General features: G+C 40.9%; 1 protein-coding gene across 2 annotated transcripts in view; it reads left to right on the plus strand.

The window, feature by feature from the left end:
• The first annotated feature begins 547 nt into the window (after nucleotides 1–547).
• dmxl2 (Dmx-like 2) overlaps nucleotides 548–20,593 on the plus strand; it is a 44,008-nt gene continuing 23,962 nt past the window's right edge. For both annotated transcript variants that reach the window (XM_056765615.1, XM_056765616.1), the window contains exons 1-14: nucleotides 548–910; nucleotides 9,600–9,725; nucleotides 9,997–10,068; nucleotides 13,975–14,053; nucleotides 14,175–14,322; nucleotides 14,908–14,974; nucleotides 15,715–15,887; nucleotides 15,973–16,147; nucleotides 16,874–17,048; nucleotides 17,120–17,314; nucleotides 17,399–17,661; nucleotides 17,830–18,535; nucleotides 18,728–18,849; nucleotides 18,938–19,027. In XM_056765615.1, coding sequence (XP_056621593.1) covers nucleotides 824–910; nucleotides 9,600–9,725; nucleotides 9,997–10,068; nucleotides 13,975–14,053; nucleotides 14,175–14,322; nucleotides 14,908–14,974; nucleotides 15,715–15,887; nucleotides 15,973–16,147; nucleotides 16,874–17,048; nucleotides 17,120–17,314; nucleotides 17,399–17,661; nucleotides 17,830–18,535; nucleotides 18,728–18,849; nucleotides 18,938–19,027 — 2,478 coding nt within the window. In that variant the 5' untranslated portion in view covers nucleotides 548–823. The remainder of the gene's footprint in view (nucleotides 911–9,599; nucleotides 9,726–9,996; nucleotides 10,069–13,974; nucleotides 14,054–14,174; nucleotides 14,323–14,907; nucleotides 14,975–15,714; nucleotides 15,888–15,972; nucleotides 16,148–16,873; nucleotides 17,049–17,119; nucleotides 17,315–17,398; nucleotides 17,662–17,829; nucleotides 18,536–18,727; nucleotides 18,850–18,937; nucleotides 19,028–20,593) is intronic.

Below are 20,593 nucleotides of genomic sequence, written 5' to 3' on the forward strand. Positions count from 1 at the left end.
TGACAGCGTGCAGCAGCAGACGCGTCATGCGCGCACTCGTTGAACAAGGCCCTAGATGTACACACGGTAGACGAAGGGCGGATACATTTTTAAATTAAATAAAAGAGCAATCTGTATAAAAACAGAGCGACAGAATTGTTTCCTCTGTATCAATAAAACAAAAACTGCGTATATGAAAATCCTTTAATTTTTTTTTCAATTAACCAAATTTGATTAAAACGATATGACTGGCTACTGCCTCAAAGTAGAAACACGCATAACGCGACGCACGTTTGTTTGACAGTAACAAACAAAACAGAAAATAGCAATACAAATTATTTGTTAAATGAAATATGGGTTATTTTAAAACACCTCTTTATTACTATTATAGGCACACCCTTTTGAAATAACTGTGATACAAGGACGCAAATAAATTATTTAAAACTTTTTATCAATTCCACTTTTGTAGCTGGTCAATCATATGATCTAGTCTATAATTTCTAAACCCCGCTGTCGTGAGGTCACGCGCACAGAGAGCACGAGCGCCGCCGCAGTGATCGTGCCGCGCGCTCCCGTCTCAGCACCAGCAGCAGCGGGAAGAGAGACGCATAATCCGCTGTTAATGTCGACAGCGAGGCGACACGACCGATTTTAACCGACATATGCAGTGAATTGGTGACCGTGACACATTAATTGCCCGGTAGCGTGTTTGTTTAGCGCGCGGTGTGTTTAGAGTCGGATGAACGGCGGACGGGCCGGACGCGGACGCGCACGGATGGGATTCCCGGTGTAGATGGAGAGAAGCCGAGCGTCGCTGCTGTAAATAATTCATCATTCAACGACAATGCATCTACACCAGGTGCTAACGGGTGCCGTTAACCCGGGGGATTGCTGCTACTCCGTGGGAAGCGTCCACGACATCCCGTTCACGGTGGGTGAGATAAACCTTTTATCACGCCTGTGCACGAGAAGGTGATCGATGATCGAGCGTGATGCTTTGTGCACGACACCGTGGGCATCATCATCTTCTTGATCCGTGCACGGGCTCAGTGTGCCATCTGTCATCTCCTCAAGGTTATCAGATGTATGTGTGTTGATCCAGATCAAGAGCGCGCACGCACGCACGCACGCACACAATCACACTGTCCTGCAGTGTGTCAATGTGTAGATATACACGGCTGTGTGTCACGCACTCACGCTTGTTGTGTGTTTTAATGATTCGACATGATCACTTTTGCGTGGTGATGGGTGACCTACTGTCGGTGTCTCATCTGCCCTCCTAGACAGCAATACAGTTGCATTTATGACGCAGAAGATTCCTGTGATGCTCAAATATTCCCTTCTATTTAGGTAGGTTAGTACGTAGGCAGCTTACTCAATTTTGACACACAGCCCTTGTGTTAGCATGTGATCACCATCGGCTGTGCATACCGTTGATGTAAAGAGTTCATCACTTACAGTATGTCAGCCACTGACAAGTGAACGGAACTGGATTTATAAAAACTAGTCACATCATTGAATAGCTAAATGCCACTGTTTAAATGGATACTTCACCCAGAAATGAAATTCTGTCATCGTTTATTCACCTTCCAGTTGTTCCGAATGTGTATAAATGTCTTTGTTCTGATGAACACAGAGAAAGATATTTGGAAGAATGCTTATAACCAGACCGATTTTTACCCCCATTGACTCCCATACTAGGAAAAAAACAATGGTAGTGAAAAGTGCCCAAAACAGTTTGCTGTCCTATATTCTTCAAATTGTCGTCTTTTGTGTTCAACGGAACAAAAAAAATGATATAATTTTTCCTAATATGTTGAGATCTGTTTGATTATAAGCATTCTTCCAAATATCTTTCTCTATGTTCATCAGAACAAAGACATTTATACACATTTGGAACAACTGAATGATGACAGAATCTTCATTTTTTGGTGAAGTATCCCTTTAAGTGTAGCGAGCTAAAATATCAAAATCTGCACGTGCATGCATGACTGTGTGAATCACACGCAGTCTATGTTTATAGCTGAGCTTTAATGCTCACTCATGATGACTCGAGACCTCTCAGCTGTCTGTTTTCTGTGAGTGCACCTACAGTCTTTTACACCACCTCAAAGTCTGCTTTATTGTCAATTCTGTCGAAGGTACAGTACAAGCATATAAGGATTGAAATTGCGTTACTCTCAGACCCTTGGTGCATACAAGTAATACTACACAGAATAAATATGTATGATGTATCTCCATAAAATGGAAGGAAGGAGGCGGGAACCGGCAAACATTTAAACATTTAATAACAGAAATAAAAACAGCCGGCGGCCCCTCACGGACGACCGCCGGCGAACAAAACATAAATATAAATACAAATACAAACTTAACATATGTTCGGGCCCAGTCCTCTCTCTTCGACGGTCCGGTCGCTCGTTCCTTTTATATGCTCCCAACCTCCTACGTGATGCGAGGCCGGTGTGCGCACAGCTGGCACTTATTCACAATTACTCACCGGACTCGAACCACGGTCTCGCCCCGCCTACTCTACTACATATATATATATATATAAAAATACAGAATATTACCTATAAATGCTTTCTGTGTAGAAAGGTTTTTGGACACAGCCGTTGTGGTTTGGCTGCTGAATGCATCAGCTTTACACACATGCATACACAGACACGCAGTGACATCAGAGAGTACATTGAACCGGTCAGATGATGTTCTTCTCATAACCTGATTCCATCTATCGCACATGTATGTAAAAAGAAACAGCTTATCCAAAAATTCAATCGTTTACTCAACTTCATGTCATCGTAGGTGTACATGACCTCCTTTCTTCAGCTAAACACATTTGTGGTATTTTTAAATACTGCCGCCGTGTTGGATCATCATTATATAGTGCCCCATTTTTGAAGCTCAAAAAGCTCATCAGTCATCACAAAAGTAATCCGCACAACTGCAGGGGGTTAATACATGTCTTATGAAGCAAAACTATGTGCTTCTGAGTAAATATTTCCTGCTTATTTTGTAACATGTGGATCGAAACATAATAGGCTACATCACATCTCACACAAAATGGCCGCACACCAGTTCTCAACCTTTGTGTTAATGCTGCCTTTATTTGAAATTCATGTCATCCAGGAGGTGTTCATGATGACGACATGTAACATGTTCAAGTGGAAAATTACTAAGAAAGTAGGCTAAACCTAACAAATATGCCACATTCAATTTATACATCTTTAACGTGACCTGACAGGTATCACTCTACAATAGACAGTATTTTTTAATGATTGTTTTGCCCACGTATACATTGGTATCCAATAAAAATATTTAGTTTATGGCACATTTGATGATTTAAATGCTGCTTTTAGAATTTAAATAACCATTGAAAACAGTTGGCTTTCGTCGTTTTGGATATCAAACTTTCACACTAGAGAAGGTGATGTCAAATTGAATGATAAAATATAGATAGAATGAAGTTATTGGAGGTAAAAGCAGAGAAAATATGTTTGAAGGAAATGATCAACAGAATTTAACCCACACATTGTGTGGCCTGAGCGAATGATGCATCAGGTTCTTTTGCCAGCGCTGCTGTTTTCATCTCATTGAGATCATGATGCTGTTTAGTGAAGATCAGTGCAGGAATTAAACTGCATCCTCAAGAGGGTCACTCACTGAAGAATGTTTTTATATCAAAACCTGACGGACCTGTCTTAATGTGACGTCAGATGATCATAACCGTGATGTTACGATGCATAAAATGAGAAGTGAAACCGGCAATTCAGTCTGATTGCTTCTCTTTGGTTTATCCCCAGACGCACACACACACACACACTTTCACATTAGATCATGTGGGCAAGGATTTCTCTTTAAATTTTCTTTCACTTTCACAATATGTGTGAATGTTTTTGTGTTTGTGAGTGTGTCATAGAAGAATATGAACGCTGTCTGTTGTTGTGTAGGAGGGAAGTTGAAATACTTTTGGAATGTTGACATGTCCTTACCTCCTATACTCACTCTTGCTAGTTGTAGCCTTTTGTTAAAGGAGTCATATGATGAGGCTAAAACGAATGTTATGGTTTGTTTTAGATGTTATGCAATGTGTGTACATGATTTAAGGTTCAAAAACATGTTTGTATCTCCTCTTTGCTCTCTGAAACGCGCAGAATTTTTACAAAGCTCATGGCTGTGAAAAGCGAGGTGTGCTCTGATTGGCCAGTTAACCAGTGCGTAGTGATTGGTCGAATACGGCAAGCTAGTGTTGGAAATGTAACGCCGCTTACCATATTTGGAACATCAGGTTCCTCTTCAGTTGTACTGACAGGTACACCTACCTTACTTGTACATTTGGGCGGTCTTAGTCAAATCAGACCACCACCTGATGTAGATTTGTGGGGGTGTGGTTACATGAGGTGTTTCAGGCAGGTCTGGGAGAGCATTCGCTTTTAGATAGAATGCATCTTTTGTTCCCACACTTTAATTTCTGCAATTCTATGTGTCTAATACATGCATGACACAGAAAAACATGTTTTCGCGGCACCATATGACCCCTTTAAAAACAAAATATCCTGTTTGTGATGTTAACATGCTATAATGTGGGTTTTTATGACAGATCAAAAATTACAGAAGTTCTCCCAATATATTTTCTAAACGTATACTCATCTCGTTAATAATAAAGCCCTGCTGCAGTCCATCGCTTTCCTAAACGGTGTTTATTTCATAAACTTTAACTACAACAAATTACACCAAACATTTATTGTTAAAAGTTCTATGTGGATTTTACATTAATGTTGCAATGTGGGTTTTGTAGAGGCGACTAGTGGTGAGTTTGAGAATTTCAACTTAATCTCTCAGTCCTCCGCTCACCCCCCACCCTTTCGAAGCATGACTGTGACCGCCACAGTACAAGAAGATGTCATCAGCTGAGACAGCAGATAGTAGCTATTCAAGCAAAGATGTTTCTTTAAAAAGGTAAATGAAGAGTTTGGTTCCAAAACACTATAAATCCATTTGATTAATTTGAGTAAAAATTTGTTTTCTTGACAAAGAAAGTGGCAAGATAAAAAACACTCTCTTCTGTTTTAAAGTTTCAAATAACATCTTTAGGTTCTAGTAACATAAAAAATTCAAATCCAGATTTTGATTTTAAAAGATTTATTATAAGATAAGATATTATATAAAGATAATTTTTCCCCTGAGTGCAATCCATCCATGAGAATAAAAAAATGTAATAAATCCATTGAATCAATATAGAAGTTATTTCTAATATTGAAACTGTTGAAAATACACAACAACGTGAGATGATCCACTTATGACAGCCTCTGAACTCAATACAATACTAATCTTACATACAGGCACTGGACTGTAACACTGGACTGTAGCATTCATCAATGGTGTCAAAATCATTCATTTTGTGTTGTTTGTTGAACACGAAGTACAAAGTACATAAAGTTGATTTGATAAACTGAGGTACACAATGAAATGACTCTATCTGTGTGAGTGTGTCAAGAACACAAACACTTAGCAGAACATAACCTGAAGTATTGTCTGAATAACTGAATTAGTGATGGTTGGTTTATGTGCGTATGTTTATGGACAGATCTGAGTTCAGTTAAAGCTGTAGTGTTTCAATGATACATTATTGTGTTAGCAGCACAAAGGTCAAGGGGTTTAATCTGCACACGTACTGATGTCAATGTATAGCTCTGGAAGTGTCTGCCCATGCCTGGCGCATGAATATAAATGTACATTTGAAGATGTTGAACAGTTTATGTTATATTGTTGTTTAGGGCTAGTTGCTTCACACTGTGTCCTTTATGAGCTCAAAGCTTCGATCTGTGAGGAGTGTATTAAAACACTGAAGACACTGACAGACAGCATGAGTCATTGTGTGTGTCCGTATATCTATTAATGATGTCTCACTACACGCAAGCATGCACACACGTAACGGTCAGTGTGTGTGAGCTGTGTACCTCTGACCTCAAGAGAAGCTCTAGTGACAGACGCTGGAGGCCGTGGCCTTTATCCGCCCTGTTACAGCATCTGTCACTCATGTTGTACAGATCGCTGGTTTGAGTCCCACTCAGAGCAAGTTCAGATAAGACTGGTTACACACACAAATAAACTGTTGTGTCACACAGGGTTTGGGTTTCTTTTTTTTTAGAATAGTTTTCTACACTTTTCAATGTAAGCACATTTAATACTAGACCAGTTTATGAGTTTAGTTCAATGCAGATGTAAACAAATAAAGAAAAGAAAAAAAATGACATGAAAATCATACACGTGTAGTATAGGTTTACACTATGAAGATACATGGTATTAGTGCAAATATTCTCAAAGGTGTAATGATGGAACTAATAAAGATAAAAAAACATGTTGGAAGTAAAAAACAGAACTAAAACATTTATATTAGTCTTCACATTGTGTCGTGTTGTGTTGTGTGTGTGTGTTTGTCCAGTCATGTCTATAATGGGAATGAGAGTCATTTTAGGCTTGTTTGCTTTCAGTGGCTGTCTGCTCTCTTCACATTAATAAATCATTAAGAGGAAGAGAACGCACACACAGAACAACAGGTGCAGCATTCAGTTCTTCATTCTGGATTGAGTCTTAGATCGTTTACATTGTGTCAGAACATCAGCGTTATAGTAAGGATGTAGACACAAGCTGTATTTGTTAGTATGCAATGATATTTAAAAAAAACAACATTATTTAACATGTCATATGACCTAAGTACATTGCATAATTCATTGTTTACCCAGAAATGTTGTTATTGTGATGCACATTTTTCTAAATTTTGTTTAAAAGCATTATGCTGTAGCGAAATTATTTCTCAAGTAATAGTTCCCTAGATGCATATTACTATAAACTTCATCATGATATTGATGTCTAGCCAAAGAAAATAGATATTTACAAGACAGGGCTCACTCACTATGGCCGCTCTGGTGAAGGAAGTCCTGCGTCCCAATAAAAAGAGCACATAAAATCAATCCATAAAGACTCTGGGGCAAGGCTGCCAACCTGGGAACTTCAGCACTATTTTAGATTAGGAAACGAAGGGTTATGGTACATTTGATGTCAGGTTTAATGGATGGTAGATAGGAATGTGGAAATGAAGGCTGAAGTCATGCACATTACATTGTGGGATACAGTATGCTCTGACCACAGACTGTATAAAACATGGACATAGTTTCCGTGATGTCAGCCGTAGGTTTGTGAAGAGCAATTTTGAAGCCTTAAGTGGGCGGAGCCGGTCGTCGCCATCTTGGCAACGCATCACTCCCTGACAATCAAAAATGGGCAAAGAGGCGGGACGTGGGTGGATGTAATGACCAAAGATCAACGATCCACCTGTCACTCAAGTGGCCACAACCTTAATTATGCAGAATTTTAAGGCCTAATATCATTTAAACAGAAAATTCACCCCTTTACAGTTGTCATGAAGGGTAAAATGAGCTATATAGACCATGATGGGTTTTGGTACGAGGCTGTAAACATGTTTTCTTTGCTATAAAGTTGGGCATTTTAACATCAGGCTCAATGAGATTCTGCTCTCATTGACCAGTCTCTATCGCCCAGTCACTAAAAATAATCAGAGATCGCACCGGTTCGACCAGCTGTTCTAGGGAGAAAAAAAGTCTACGCAACTCTGAAAGTCTCCCTGTGATTCAACAAGAGACACACATTAGGCCCATATCGTGGTCTAAACCAATCAGATATAGTGAAGGGTGGACCCCCTCTGATTGGCCGTGGTCCAGATATTCCTTTACATGTGTGTCCCAAGGTCGCCTAACCAAAAATTCTCTGTCATTGCTAGATTTTTTTACCAGTGACAGAAAAATTTGAAGGCCGCCCGTCATTCTGGCGGACTACAATGAGGGCAATTTGTAAATCCCCGTTTCCCTTCAGCGTGATATGCTCGCGAAGTGACTTGCGTGTCTTCACCTGTCATTGGTACTGACTAGACGTATGTTATGTGATTTGGGAAAACCCATCGGATGTCGCACTGGGCGACATCTGTTTATCAATGTAAACCACATAACATGAAGAATGAAGGAGTATCAATGCACATTTCCCGCCAGTCCTGTGTCAACTATGGCATGCAAAGTTTTTTTATACAATGTTTTCGTGAGATGACAGAGCTCCCAGTCTGCAGCACCGGGAGTTATCCCCGCTCCGCTGCTCATGCGAGCCGGACATACAAGAGATGATCAAAAGTCAAGACACCATGCACATGATAAACAACGTAAAACTTGCTTTACTGCCTATTAGTTGTTGTCTGTAATGTTTGTTTGTTTCCTTTTGTAAATAAGCACAGCGTGATGACGTCACGAACATACTAATTACCACCTAACGCCACCTTTCACCATAGTGACGGGTAATAATAGATAATGACAGATTTTTTACCAGCCTGTCAGTCAAAATGACGGACAATAAAAAATTGTAGCCATATTGTTAGATAATCGTTTACAAGTAAATTTTGCCTATATGGACATTTAAAAAAAACAGTGAACTGGTAAAACCAGCTAATGTTAAATGCGATGCGGTCGAAAATTCAGGTGCACCTAACTTTTGTGCTGGTGCACCTAAGAAAAAAAGTTATATGTAAAAGTGCAACCAGTGCAAAAAGTTAGTCTAGAGCCCTGAAGTCCGTTTACGGAAGTCATGCCACTCGGCGGCCATGTTTGCAACGCCTTATGGGCAGTTAATAGCAAGTCCACAATCTACTTGAATGGGGGAAGGCTGATATTTTTTAAATCGCTGGCAAAAATCACAATTACACAGCATATGTCCTATCAATAATTTAACCTGATATGCACTGAACCATAACTTGGGTTTGTTAAGCTTAAATTGCGCTAAAAATCACCTTCATATAGATTGCTTCATATACTGTGCATGCCCACATGCTGGCAAGTGCCTCACGAGAGCCCCGCCCCAGAGAATCCTCAGTCAATACTGATTGACGATTGGCTCATTTCACTGGAATGCGGGACTTCCTTCCCTAGAGCAGCCATATTGAGAATTGCATTCCTCCCCATTCATTGTAATGGTATTGGTGCATCTTGTTAATATTTATATATTTGGTTGCAGAAAAACTGTAGTATGCTAGCATGGCATTCTAAACACAGTCAGAAAACTGAACTGAGCACCTGCAGTAGATCTAACCCAGAAAAACACAAGATGCTTTACTAAATGAATTTATATAATCATCTGGCCACATCTGTTTACAGACTGACAGCATACTTCTGTGTGTGTGTGTTAACTTATCTGTAGAAGAGAACTACACTATGTTGGTATTGGTGTTTGTTTTGTAAACACATTATGAGCCTGAGTGAGTGAACGGACATATCGGCATTCTGACTCATTTCTCTCATGTCATGTCTCAGTTGTGTTATTGATGTGACTCTTGTTGCTACATTTGTTCCTGTTCAACTGTGGTCACTCACTGCAAAAATGTTGTTAAGGAAAAAGAAAACGATATTAAGGAAGTGAAATCAGTGTAATCCAGTATTATAGTTGTTGAGTGTGTGGACTGTTTTCTTTTCCCTTAACTTGAGTAGCCTGTAAGGGGTGATAGTAAATGTAAGAGTTGTCTGTGTAGTCTCAACAGTTGTGTCTCTGTGCTTCTCTCTCTTCAGGCGTACGGTTCAGGCTGTGATATCGTGATTCTGGCCAGTGATTTTGAGTGTGTTCAGATTATTCCCGGAGCTCAGAATGGAAACATACAGGTGGGCTGTGTGGAGTGCTCTCAGCAGCTGGGCCGGGTAAGAGCACATACTACATCCTGACTTAGACATTCACCATCATACTCTCCTAATTAAATGACAAATACTACAAACACAAGTGATTCATCATAGTGAGACAGAAAGATTATATCTGCCATATTAAACTCTAGATATATATTTGTTTTTGTAGATTGTAGTGGTTGTTAGTAGTCGACTCTTAAATTGAATTCAGATAGTTCATGATGAAGTGATTTCATTGGTTTAGTCTCTGGTACAGTGAATCTACAGTTGTGTTGATGTGTTTTGACAGATTGCTGCATCTTATGGAAATACAGTGTGTATTTTTGAACCAATTGTTTCCAACCCAAACAAACGTCACAAGGTAAGTTCCGTTCTATACGACACAGTATGTTGTCTTGTCTATGTTGTTTGCGTTCTGGGGATTTTAACAGTTTTGTTTTTCTTTACAACTACATGTCATGAATAAATGTGTATTGCATGTCATGTTTACTGTGTGAATGCTGTCTGATCTCTTTCACACATTAGAAGACTTCTTGTGAAAGTGGTGTTCATGAGATATAAACTGTTCATTTCTACTATTCGGTGATATTTCAGAGCAGTAACTTATGATCCAGACTTTAACTTAAGCAGTTTAAATCAGTGGTGATCTTTATCGATCGCATTTTCACATGGAACAATTCATGTGCACTCTTATTTCTGTCATTACGGTAATATGGGTCAATGAAAGAGTATTCGGCCCTTATCATGCTTAAACAACAAAGTTGCGCTAGTTTTGAGCTATCAGCATAACAACATGTTATATATTCAGGTTATCTAAACTGTTATAGATGAGAGTAAATCACGGTGGTTTGTTTGTTACTAGTATCATCTTTGAGCCATCTGTTACACAAAAGGTAGCCTTAAGTCTTTCTTTCTGTAGATTTCTAATTGTAAGCGCCACTGTATGGATCTGTTATACGGTAGCAAGGTTTCATAAATATACCAAACTATTAGAAAATTTATAATTAATTATAAATAACTTTGCTCTTCAGGTAAACCCTTTTGAAAGTAGTTAACCATGGTTTTACTAAGTGAAGACCTATACATTTGTGAAGTATATCTTATGTTAACATTTTAATATGGCGCATTTTAACTGGCTGTAAAAATTACAATAATTAAGAATTGATTCAGTAACTGATAAGATCAGAACAACAATTAATAAACTTAACAACAATGGAACAAATAACAAAAGCTATAACAAATACCGTCATTCAGAACAAAAAGGAACAGTAATTTAAAGATACAGTGTGTTGGAATTTGAAGGATTTATTCACCAAAATGTAATATATAATACAAAAATATGTTGTGAGTGGTGAATAAATACCTTACAAAATGAAGCGAAATGTTTATATTATCTTACAATGAGCCATTTTATGTATATACACCGCGGGCACACCCTTACATGTAATTTATCAAATTGCACAGCCATGTTTCTATAGTAGCACTACACGGACAAACTGAGCACGTTTCGTAAAACGAAGGATGCACGGGACTATGTTCTTCTTCGCCTGTGTTTTGAGGCAGCTTGCCACGCCACTACATAGAAGGATTGGCAGAAGAAGAGGAAGAACAATAACAAAATTCACTCGTCATGTTTTTTATTAGAAATAGAATCGGTTCTTTTGTTGGGGTTAGAAGGGAAATTTGCGCTAAGGGCGGACCACACGAGAGAGCGTCAATCTGTTTCGTCAAAAAAGAGAAAATACGATGCAGCAAGGAAGTCGAGACAAAAACACGAAATAAAACCCGAATAAAGATCAGTGTGGCTTTTCCCAAATGGAGGGCACTGAAGCAGGAAACAGCTTTGCTAAGCGACGCCGCAGTTGCCAGCTTTCTGCTGGACCGGTAAGTTTGTCTAATTTCCACAATGTAACTGAACTGTTTGTTTGATAGCTTTAGCTAATAGATGAGCTGATCATCAAGAGAAGTAGCGTTTCTCCTTGTACATTTTTAGCACTTTGTAATTGTAGTAGAAGTCCTTGTTGCATGGCCGTGTGCAAATCAAGTTAGAAATCATGTTTACAATCATAATTTGCACAAATCGGGTTTAAGTTATATTATAATACTGCTTAGCTTTCACATCCTCTCTTGTGCGGTCCTCCCGGGTAACGTTAGGTCCTCTGCTTCTCCTCGCCCTGCCTGCATCTCCAACACCCCTACCTCTCCGCCCTCTTCCTCTCCCTCTTACTACCCGTGTTAAGTCCTCTGATTGACTCTGTGATGATGAGAAAAACGTCTGCTAAGACTTTCGCGGTTAGATTACATGCCTTTTGCATTAGCAAGCCGTTTCAATAGGCTGTAAATTACGAACCAAGTTACCGTGCCAAAAAATGCTTTGTATAATAAGCGAAAAAATCACTGACACAATGTTAAACAGTAAATGATGAATTAAGTAACCTTTATTTATTTATTTTTCTTTGAAAATAAGCCTCGTCACTTGACTTGCAAAGGTTACTCTCTGCTGTCTCAGACGACGACATCTCTGTCCTGTGTCCGTAACTTCAGTCTGGTGTTCGCCTGCGAGACGTAGATTGCAATTATCAACACCACCGATAATGGCCGCTATCATTTACGGAACCCTTTTGTCCTTTGACGGCAACCGTAGCTTCTCTTATGGGAGGGAGAGGGGGGTAGCGGAGCTTTAGGTTGCAATTTCCTACATCGCCAATAGTGGCCTCTGAAACTTACACACAGAACCTTTAATAAGAAAGAAAACAAAAAGTAAAATGGGCTACGCAGTTTTCACTTCTCCCTTACTGCAGCCGCCTACTCTCGTCCTCCTTTCAGACGAGGCAAGGTGCATCTCAAACAAGCCTAATGTGAGACGGGGCATGAATGATTTGATTGGATTGTTGGAAGCTTGATTATTGGACAGTCATTCATATTTCCCACAGGATTTCCAGAGACACACTAATTAGCATATTTGTGACATCATCATGTCATGTTTGCGTTTAGTGTGTAGCCACTTGAAATCTGTTTCAAATTATATTGTATTTTAACTAGGGCTGTCAATAGATTAACATTTTTAATTGCGATTAATCGCTCTCTTTTAATTCATTTAGTCCGTTTAGCACATGTATAGTGAAATTAAACAAACACTATTTACTGTGTTTAGCATGATTATTTAAGTGCTGTCAATTGATTAAAAAAATGAACTAACTAATCAAACACAGCTTTTATGTTTTTAAATATGCTTTTACATTCTACTAATTTCACATTTTATCTCCAAATGAATGTAGAAACAACACATTTCTTTAACAGCATCACTTTATGAATGAAAGCTAACATTCTAATACTGTTTGCTTTGCAATGATGGCTTTATTTAATATATATTTTTTTCTACTAATCAAACCCATTTTGAAAAGTGTGGCCCTGTCTAATAGGTAGGAAATATACAGAAAATAGTGTGACTGTGATGGCTGTGATTGGTCAGATGGTCTAGTCTGCTGTGATTGGTCTACTGCGGATGAGGTTCACTAGCTACAGTGTTTTGGGGAGAAGAGTGAAGTTTTGGCAGGCAGTCCTAGCAAAACGCAAGCAGGACTATATTTAGTGACGTAAATCTGCGGCGGTTGACGAACCGGACTAGTGACGACTCGTTTGTGTGATTCAGAGTCGACTGACTTTTTTCCATCTCTATAACTTTGTTATTCATTCACCTTCAGATTTACAATTTAGCAGACTGCTTACTTTCAAACACGCCAACATTACAGACTTCAATCATCTCATGTTATGTACTGTTTAACTCTTTCACCGCCATTGACGTGTTATCCCGCCAAAGACGAGTTATTACGGCAATCAGTGTTTGTACTGTTTTACAGCAGGTGGTGCTATTACACCCCTTTGGGGAAAAAGTACAGAATCCCAGAACCTAGAACGTATATGTTTTAGCGGTTTTAATGATTATTATGAGTGTTTTCTGGGAGGAATCTTTGAAAAAAACGTTAATTATCTGTTTAATCAAAATGATGCATTTTTGAAGAAACCTACCCACATCTAGGGAGTGATAAAAAGCGAACAAATGAAGATAGAAGAATACGGTTTCTTTTGTTTGAAAGCTGCGACTCTGTTCTTTCATTTGACAAATAGATTGTCCGTATATTCTTTACAAAAACTTTACTGTGAGCCATTATAGTTTGGTGAAAATGTTAAAAAACACAACTTTTTTTTAAAGAGGCTGGCGGCGAATGAGTTAATGGTGACTTTAATTGTCTGTTTTGTTTTAAAGCAACTGAATTATCAATGGCAGAAGACCGGACAGTTTTTCCTCAGTGCTATAACCTACAATCTGTCCTGGGACCCCCAAGGTGTGTGTGACATATCTCCCTCCACAGATGGATGAAGGGAACACTCTGACCTTTTTTATTGGCATGATTTGAATATTGTAATGTCATAGAGTCCATCAGTATCTGCGTGTGTGTGTGTCAGGTGATCGTATCCTGGCGGCCACCGAACGTCTGCAGTTATGGGCTCCACCGAACACTGATGTTCTGATCGAGGAGGAGGATGGTCAGCTGAGCGATGACAGAGCTCATGAACTCATCCTCAATGACTGGAAATGTGTCTGGCAGTGCAAGTCAGTTCACTCGTATTAACATATGAAAACCATCTGCTTAATTCATATAGACATCAAAATATCTTATCATTCAACGGTAGATGGGTGTGTGTTCAGGAAAACAATTCATTTTGCAATTAAACTTGTCTCAGTAAGCCTGTCACAGTATACAAAGCTAAGTACCGACATTTTCTTTTTAGGAAAGCAAAAGTTATAACATTATAGGCATTTGGCAGACGCTTTTATCCAAAGCGACTTACATTGCTTTATCCTATACAGTTTACAAAGGTATTTGCAATCCCCTGGGATCAAACCCACAACCTTGCATTGTTAACGCAATGCTCTCACCACTGAGCTACAGGAAAGCTAGTGATCACATAATAAAGAAATAGAAGTGTGTATTAATGGGTCAGGTGGAAGAGATGTGTTTTAGCCCATTCTTAAAGCTAGACTAACATCGTCCTCTGCGTGTATTATGTGATTCAGATAAACAGAGCCAGAGATCTCTCATGACTGATATCCTTTATGAAGAGTCACTGTGTGTTTTTTCATGAATCTCGCAGACTGACGTTGTGTGTGTGTTTGTGTGTGTGTGTTTAATCTCAGGACGGCTGCTGCTGTACACATCACTAAATGGTCTCCTGATGGAGAATACTTTGCCACGTCTGGGAAGGTATTGACACCACACAGAGACATACTGGAGTGTTGTATATCAGTGCCCTGTCCCAGCATGATTTCTTACATGAAACTGAATGTAAAACAACGTTAGCAATGACAAGCGAAACCACATTGCTTTTTAAACTGCTAATAAGCAGTCAGGTGACTTAAAGGGATACTTGACCCAAAAATGAAATTTCTGTCATCATTTACTCACCTTCAAGTTCCAAATGTGTATAAATGTCTTTGTTCTGATGAACACGGAGAAAGATATTTGGAAGAATGCTTATAATCAAACAGATCTCAATACTCATTGACTCCCATAGTAGGAAAAATTACTTTATTGTTCGGTTGAACACAAAAGACGACATTTTGAAGAATATAGGACAGCAAACTGTTTTGGGCACTTTTGACTACAAATCTGTCTGGTTATAAGCATTCTTCCAAATATCTTTCTCTGTGTTCATCAGAACAAAGACATTTATACACATTTGGAACAACTCGAAGGTGAATAAATGATGACAGAATTTCATTTCTGGGTGAAGTATCCATTTAAATTTAACTCTAATTTCAGTTCATAACTCGCTGGTCTTAAAGGAATATTTCAACTAGAAATTTCAATGATCATTCGCTTTGTGTTCAGCTGTAGCAATGAAGTCACATACATCTGTGACTTCAGTATTTTTGATCAAGAAAAGAGCGCGTTTTACACATTTCTGCAAGTGTGAAAACACCACTTCTCTGTCTGTCTCTCAGGATGACTCTCTGCTGAAGGTGTGGTACCCGACCACATCCTGGAAGTCAGCTGTGGTGATGCCAGACGTGTCTGATAAAAAAGCTCCGGAGGTTCATTTCTCATTCGTCTATCTGGCTCATCCGCGGACGGTCACAGGTTTCTCCTGGAGGAAGACTAGTAAATACATGCCCAGGTGCGTCAGACACTGATGATTTCTATCATGATGTCTTATGTCATGACTCTCGTCTCTGATCTTTGCGCGATTGTGTGTGTTGCAGGGGCTCGGTGTGTAACGTGTTGTTGACGTCGTGTGCAGACGGTATCTGTCGAGTGTGGAGCGAGACTCTTCTCCCTGAGGACAGTCTGCTGGGAGGACAGATCTCAGAGAACAGCACCAGCTGTTCATCACTGCCAAACTTCGCTCAGAAAGACAAGATACAGCATGCTCTGGAGGTCAGCAACACAAGAGAGAGGTGTCCCCGTAACAGTAAAACCATAGACTGTTTAAAACATGGACGTGGTGTCCGTGACGTCACCCGTAGGTTTGTGAAAAGCAATTCTGAAGCCTGAAAGTGGGCGGAGCCAGTCTGAGCCATCTTGACATTCCCAGATAAACGAAAATGAGTAGGTGGAGCTGAGGTGCCTGTTGGTGAAACCAAGTGTCACTCAAGTGGCCACGCCCTTAATGCGGAATTTTAAGGCTTAATATAATTTAAATGGATGAGTTATAAAAAAAATTGCCCCCTCACAGTTGTCATAAAGGGCAAAATGAGCCACATAGACTATATTGTGTTTTTTCTCCCAAAAAAGTTTAACATGGGGCTCAATGAATTCTGCTCTGTTTTGGAGCCAGTCAATGAATTGCAGACTTCCGTGTTGGCTTCATGAGCGAGAATGGAAGGTTGCCTCTTGATCAAAACACATGTTCAAACAATTGTGCTTCAAAACATTGACAACAGTCACATATAGAATATATAAATATTCAAAAGTTAAAGTCTGTCACATTAGCCAATACTGAATTTAAAGATCTTTCTGAGGTTAACCAAGTGCTTTTGGCTATTTTAAAATGGTGTGGAGTCATGGAATGTGTCCTGTTTTTATAAAGTGGCAGAAAGCTTTTCACTGTAGCTGTTCGTGAATTCTGGAGTGTTAGTGATAACGGTTTGCGTCTGTGTTCAGTCGATCCATCACCTCAAGCATCTGCGCAGGGGCCGGAGGAGATCATCCGCCCTGGTCGCCCACACCGAGCTTCTGCCGAGTCAGCTGGGGTCTCACGAAACCCACCGGCACATCTCACACCTCGCCAACGCCCTCTGCCACTTCCACATCTCAGCCAGCATCAACCCAAACACAGGTGCGTACGCACAGACACACACGCGTGTGCGCACGCACAGACAGCGTGGTGACGGTTCACTCTGTCATCAGATATCCCAGCAGCCCTGGCTGGATCCGGACTCTTCTCTGAGGACGGCTTTGTGGTTCACTGGTTGAATAATAAAGATCTGAGCTTCACGACCTCCATGGACCTGTTCATGCAACAACTGCGCAAACTCTCCGAGCAGCACCTGGAACAGAGCGCAGATGACTTCGAGCAGGACGCCAGCGGCAAGTTTGACTTTGGTACGGACACTTGACCAGTTATGTGTGCCGCAATCTGACTGACGGTGTAGCATGTTTAATAGGATGTGATGTGGTCTGTGTTAGATCTGGATGAGATGTCTGAAAAAGGCTCATCGGAGCACGAGGAGGGCGATCAGGAGGACAGTACTAAAGCCTCGTCTCCCGGTTCCAGCAGCAGTGTTCCTCTTCCCTCTGTGCTGCTGGATCGTAAGCTGGAGGCTCTCATCCTGGAGTGGAACAAGAGTCCCGACATGCTCTTCACCATCCACCCCAACGACGGATCCTTTCTCGTCTGGCACGTCAAGTATCTGGATGAGTTCATCCCCGGCATCTTCAGACAGGTTCAGGTAGGACTCGAGCCAGATGGTCAGACGACACTTTTGGAACCTTTCTAACTGTAAACTGCACAAAACACAGCAGGTCAAATGGATGTAAAATAGTGAGTGACATAACGGGTGTTGTTACCCTAAAATGTTGCGACATTTGTAACAATGCTGTTTGACGCTGTTTTCCAGGTATCGTTCTCCTCTCGTATCCCGGTGGCATTCCCCACAGGTGATGCCAACTCTCTAAGTAAGAACATCATGATGTACGCGTGCACGTTCACGGAGCGAGACAGCTGTGCTGCTGTGGAGGAGAAGAGAAGTGAGCGGCGTGTTCCTCAGAGCGCGTCAGTGTCCGCCGGCCTCGCTGCTCTCGGACATTCTCTCGCCGCTGTCATCGGCCCTGCCGTCATGATGGTGTCCAAACACGTGGATGGATCGCTCAACCAGTGGGCCGTCACGTTTGCCGAGAAGTCCGCCTTTTCCAACGTGCTCACGGTCTCGCACAAGTTCCGGTACTGCGGACACCGTTTCCACCTCAACGATTTGGCATGTCACACCGTGCTTCCCCTGCTGCTGACTTCTTCGCATCACAACGCGCTGTTGACTCCACTCTCTGGGCCTGGAAGCGCGGATTGCGATCAGTATGAGGGCGTGGCTCTGCAGCCTACCCGGCCAATGAGAGGCTTCCCGCGGAAACAGCTGCGAAACGCCGCCACGCGCACGTTCCACGACCCGAACGCCATTTACAGCGAGCTGATCTTGTGGAGGGTTGATCACATCGGGCCGCTGTCCTGCACGGGGGGCGTGTCTGAACTGGCACGCATAAACTCGCTCCACACCTCCGCCTTCTCCAACGTGGCCTGGCTGCCAACTCTCATCCCCAGCTCAGTGCTCGGTCAGTTGAACATCAGCTGAGAGACATACAGATTAGTGAAACTAAAGTCACATTTAATCAAGCCATGGTTGAGAATAAATTAACAATTACAAATCTCTGTTGATGTGATCGGTCAGTGCATTATATGGATTTGCTGGTATTATAGCAGTGGCCTATTAACTATGAATAAATGTTTGTGTGTTTCTCTATCAGGAACGTACTGTAACTCGGCAAGCGCATGCTTCGTGGCGTCTGACGGTAAGAATCTGCGTCTGTATCAGGCCGTGGTGGACGCCCGTAAACTGTTGGATGAGTTGTCAGATCCAGAGACGTCTGTAAGATGTTCTGAAAAACACTGACCTGTAATGACATGTTTCAGCGTGATGAAACGTCTCATTTGTGTTGCCGTCTGGTTTCTTGTAGAAACTGGTGGGTGAAGTGTTCAATATCGTGAGTCAGCAGTCCACCGCCCGACCCGGCTGCATCATAGAGCTGGACATCATCACCAACCAGGTCACACCTACACCTCTCAGTCTCTCCTAAAAACACACTGGGCCTCATTCATGAAACATTCATAAATATATGAGTAATTTGCAGTTAAAGGGCCACAATTCCAGGTGTAATGTAAAAATGGTCAAAGGTATCCCCAGAAGGTCTCTGTAAAGTTTCAGCTCACAATACACTTTCATTATAATATGTTGAACATGTTGAGCATGGCCATTTGTGGCTGCAATCGAAAACATGCCGTTTTTGTGTGTGTCTCTTTAAATGCAAATGAGCTTCTGCTCCCCTCCCCGAATGCAAAATAGGAGGTAGAGCACTTAAACATGTGCTTTGGATGACATTAAAAAAATATATATGGGTGAAAGCACAATTACGTATGTAATGCCCTATCCAACCAAAACCATACACTAACTGCAATAAAAATCACCTTGATGCCTTGTTCATAAATACGAATTAAATGGAAAAACACAGATAGAACAACATATGCTGTATGAAATGTTGGCCATTGATGATTAATTATGTGCGTGCATATTACTAACAGACATAAACACAGATACAGGCATATTTATGCTATCAGAGTTCTTGTATATGACAGACAGGTTTGTAAAGATCAGCAATCAGGTTGTCTTGCAAATGCACACTCTGTTTCTATCCTCTCTAAGTCTTATCGGACTTAGGACATAAGAGAAAACACTGAACTCACCGAGAAAGACACTGCCATAACTTTCTTTTGTTGTAATGAATAAGCTTTACAGAAATGATGATGGTCACAAGTCTTCTGCACCGTTGGGCGCGACGAGTTAAACCACTAACATTATGACACAACTCATGTCTTTGGACCAATGTAAAATCTCAGGTTTAGCCGGAAACATGTAAAAAAAAAAAAGACCGCTAATATGCTAAACACTTATTTATGAAAGACGATTTAAAAACGATGTGTAATACTCACTTCTTATGGAGATGAAGCTTGATCGCGAAAAGCTGGTACTGATCCACTTTTGAGATTTTTTTTGGTGAAACCCATGATATACTCACAGACCACCGTGTCCCGGAGCTTAGATTTTTCAACCTTTCCTGGTACCGGGATCTCTAGCTCTCGACCTAGGGGTTGCATCGACTCGCGGTAAGCATCGTTTGTATGCCCCAGTGGAGAAATTTCCAACAAGTCCTGGCTCGTTTCTCTAAGTCTTTCCGGACCGGAGATATGGACCGGTGAATGTTGGTTTGTCCATCTGAAAAAAGTAAATTCTTCCAAAAAGTCATCATCGTCCTGCCTGTGACTTTCGATAGTTATAACTCCGGCCCGCGAGGTCGCAGAGGATGAACCCAGGCTTGTTGGATAGGTCTCCTCCCGGCCTCCTTCTTTATTCCAAATTACCTCCAACAACAGCACACATTTGTTGTTTCTAAGACATTTTTGTAGCTGGCTAGTGGCTTCATCTGCTCTTGCCTGAGAATGGCTGAAAGGGTGTCTCTGGCTGAAATTGGACCTAAACCCTCATAAGGTGGAGTCTGCGAGCGGTCATGGCGTGACACTGTTGTGGTTTAAAGGAGTTTACAATAAGAAGAATAGAT

Source organism: Triplophysa dalaica, chromosome 14, assembly GCF_015846415.1.
Source record: "Triplophysa dalaica isolate WHDGS20190420 chromosome 14, ASM1584641v1, whole genome shotgun sequence".
In the NCBI taxonomy this organism is placed as follows: Eukaryota; Metazoa; Chordata; class Actinopteri; order Cypriniformes; family Nemacheilidae; genus Triplophysa; species Triplophysa dalaica.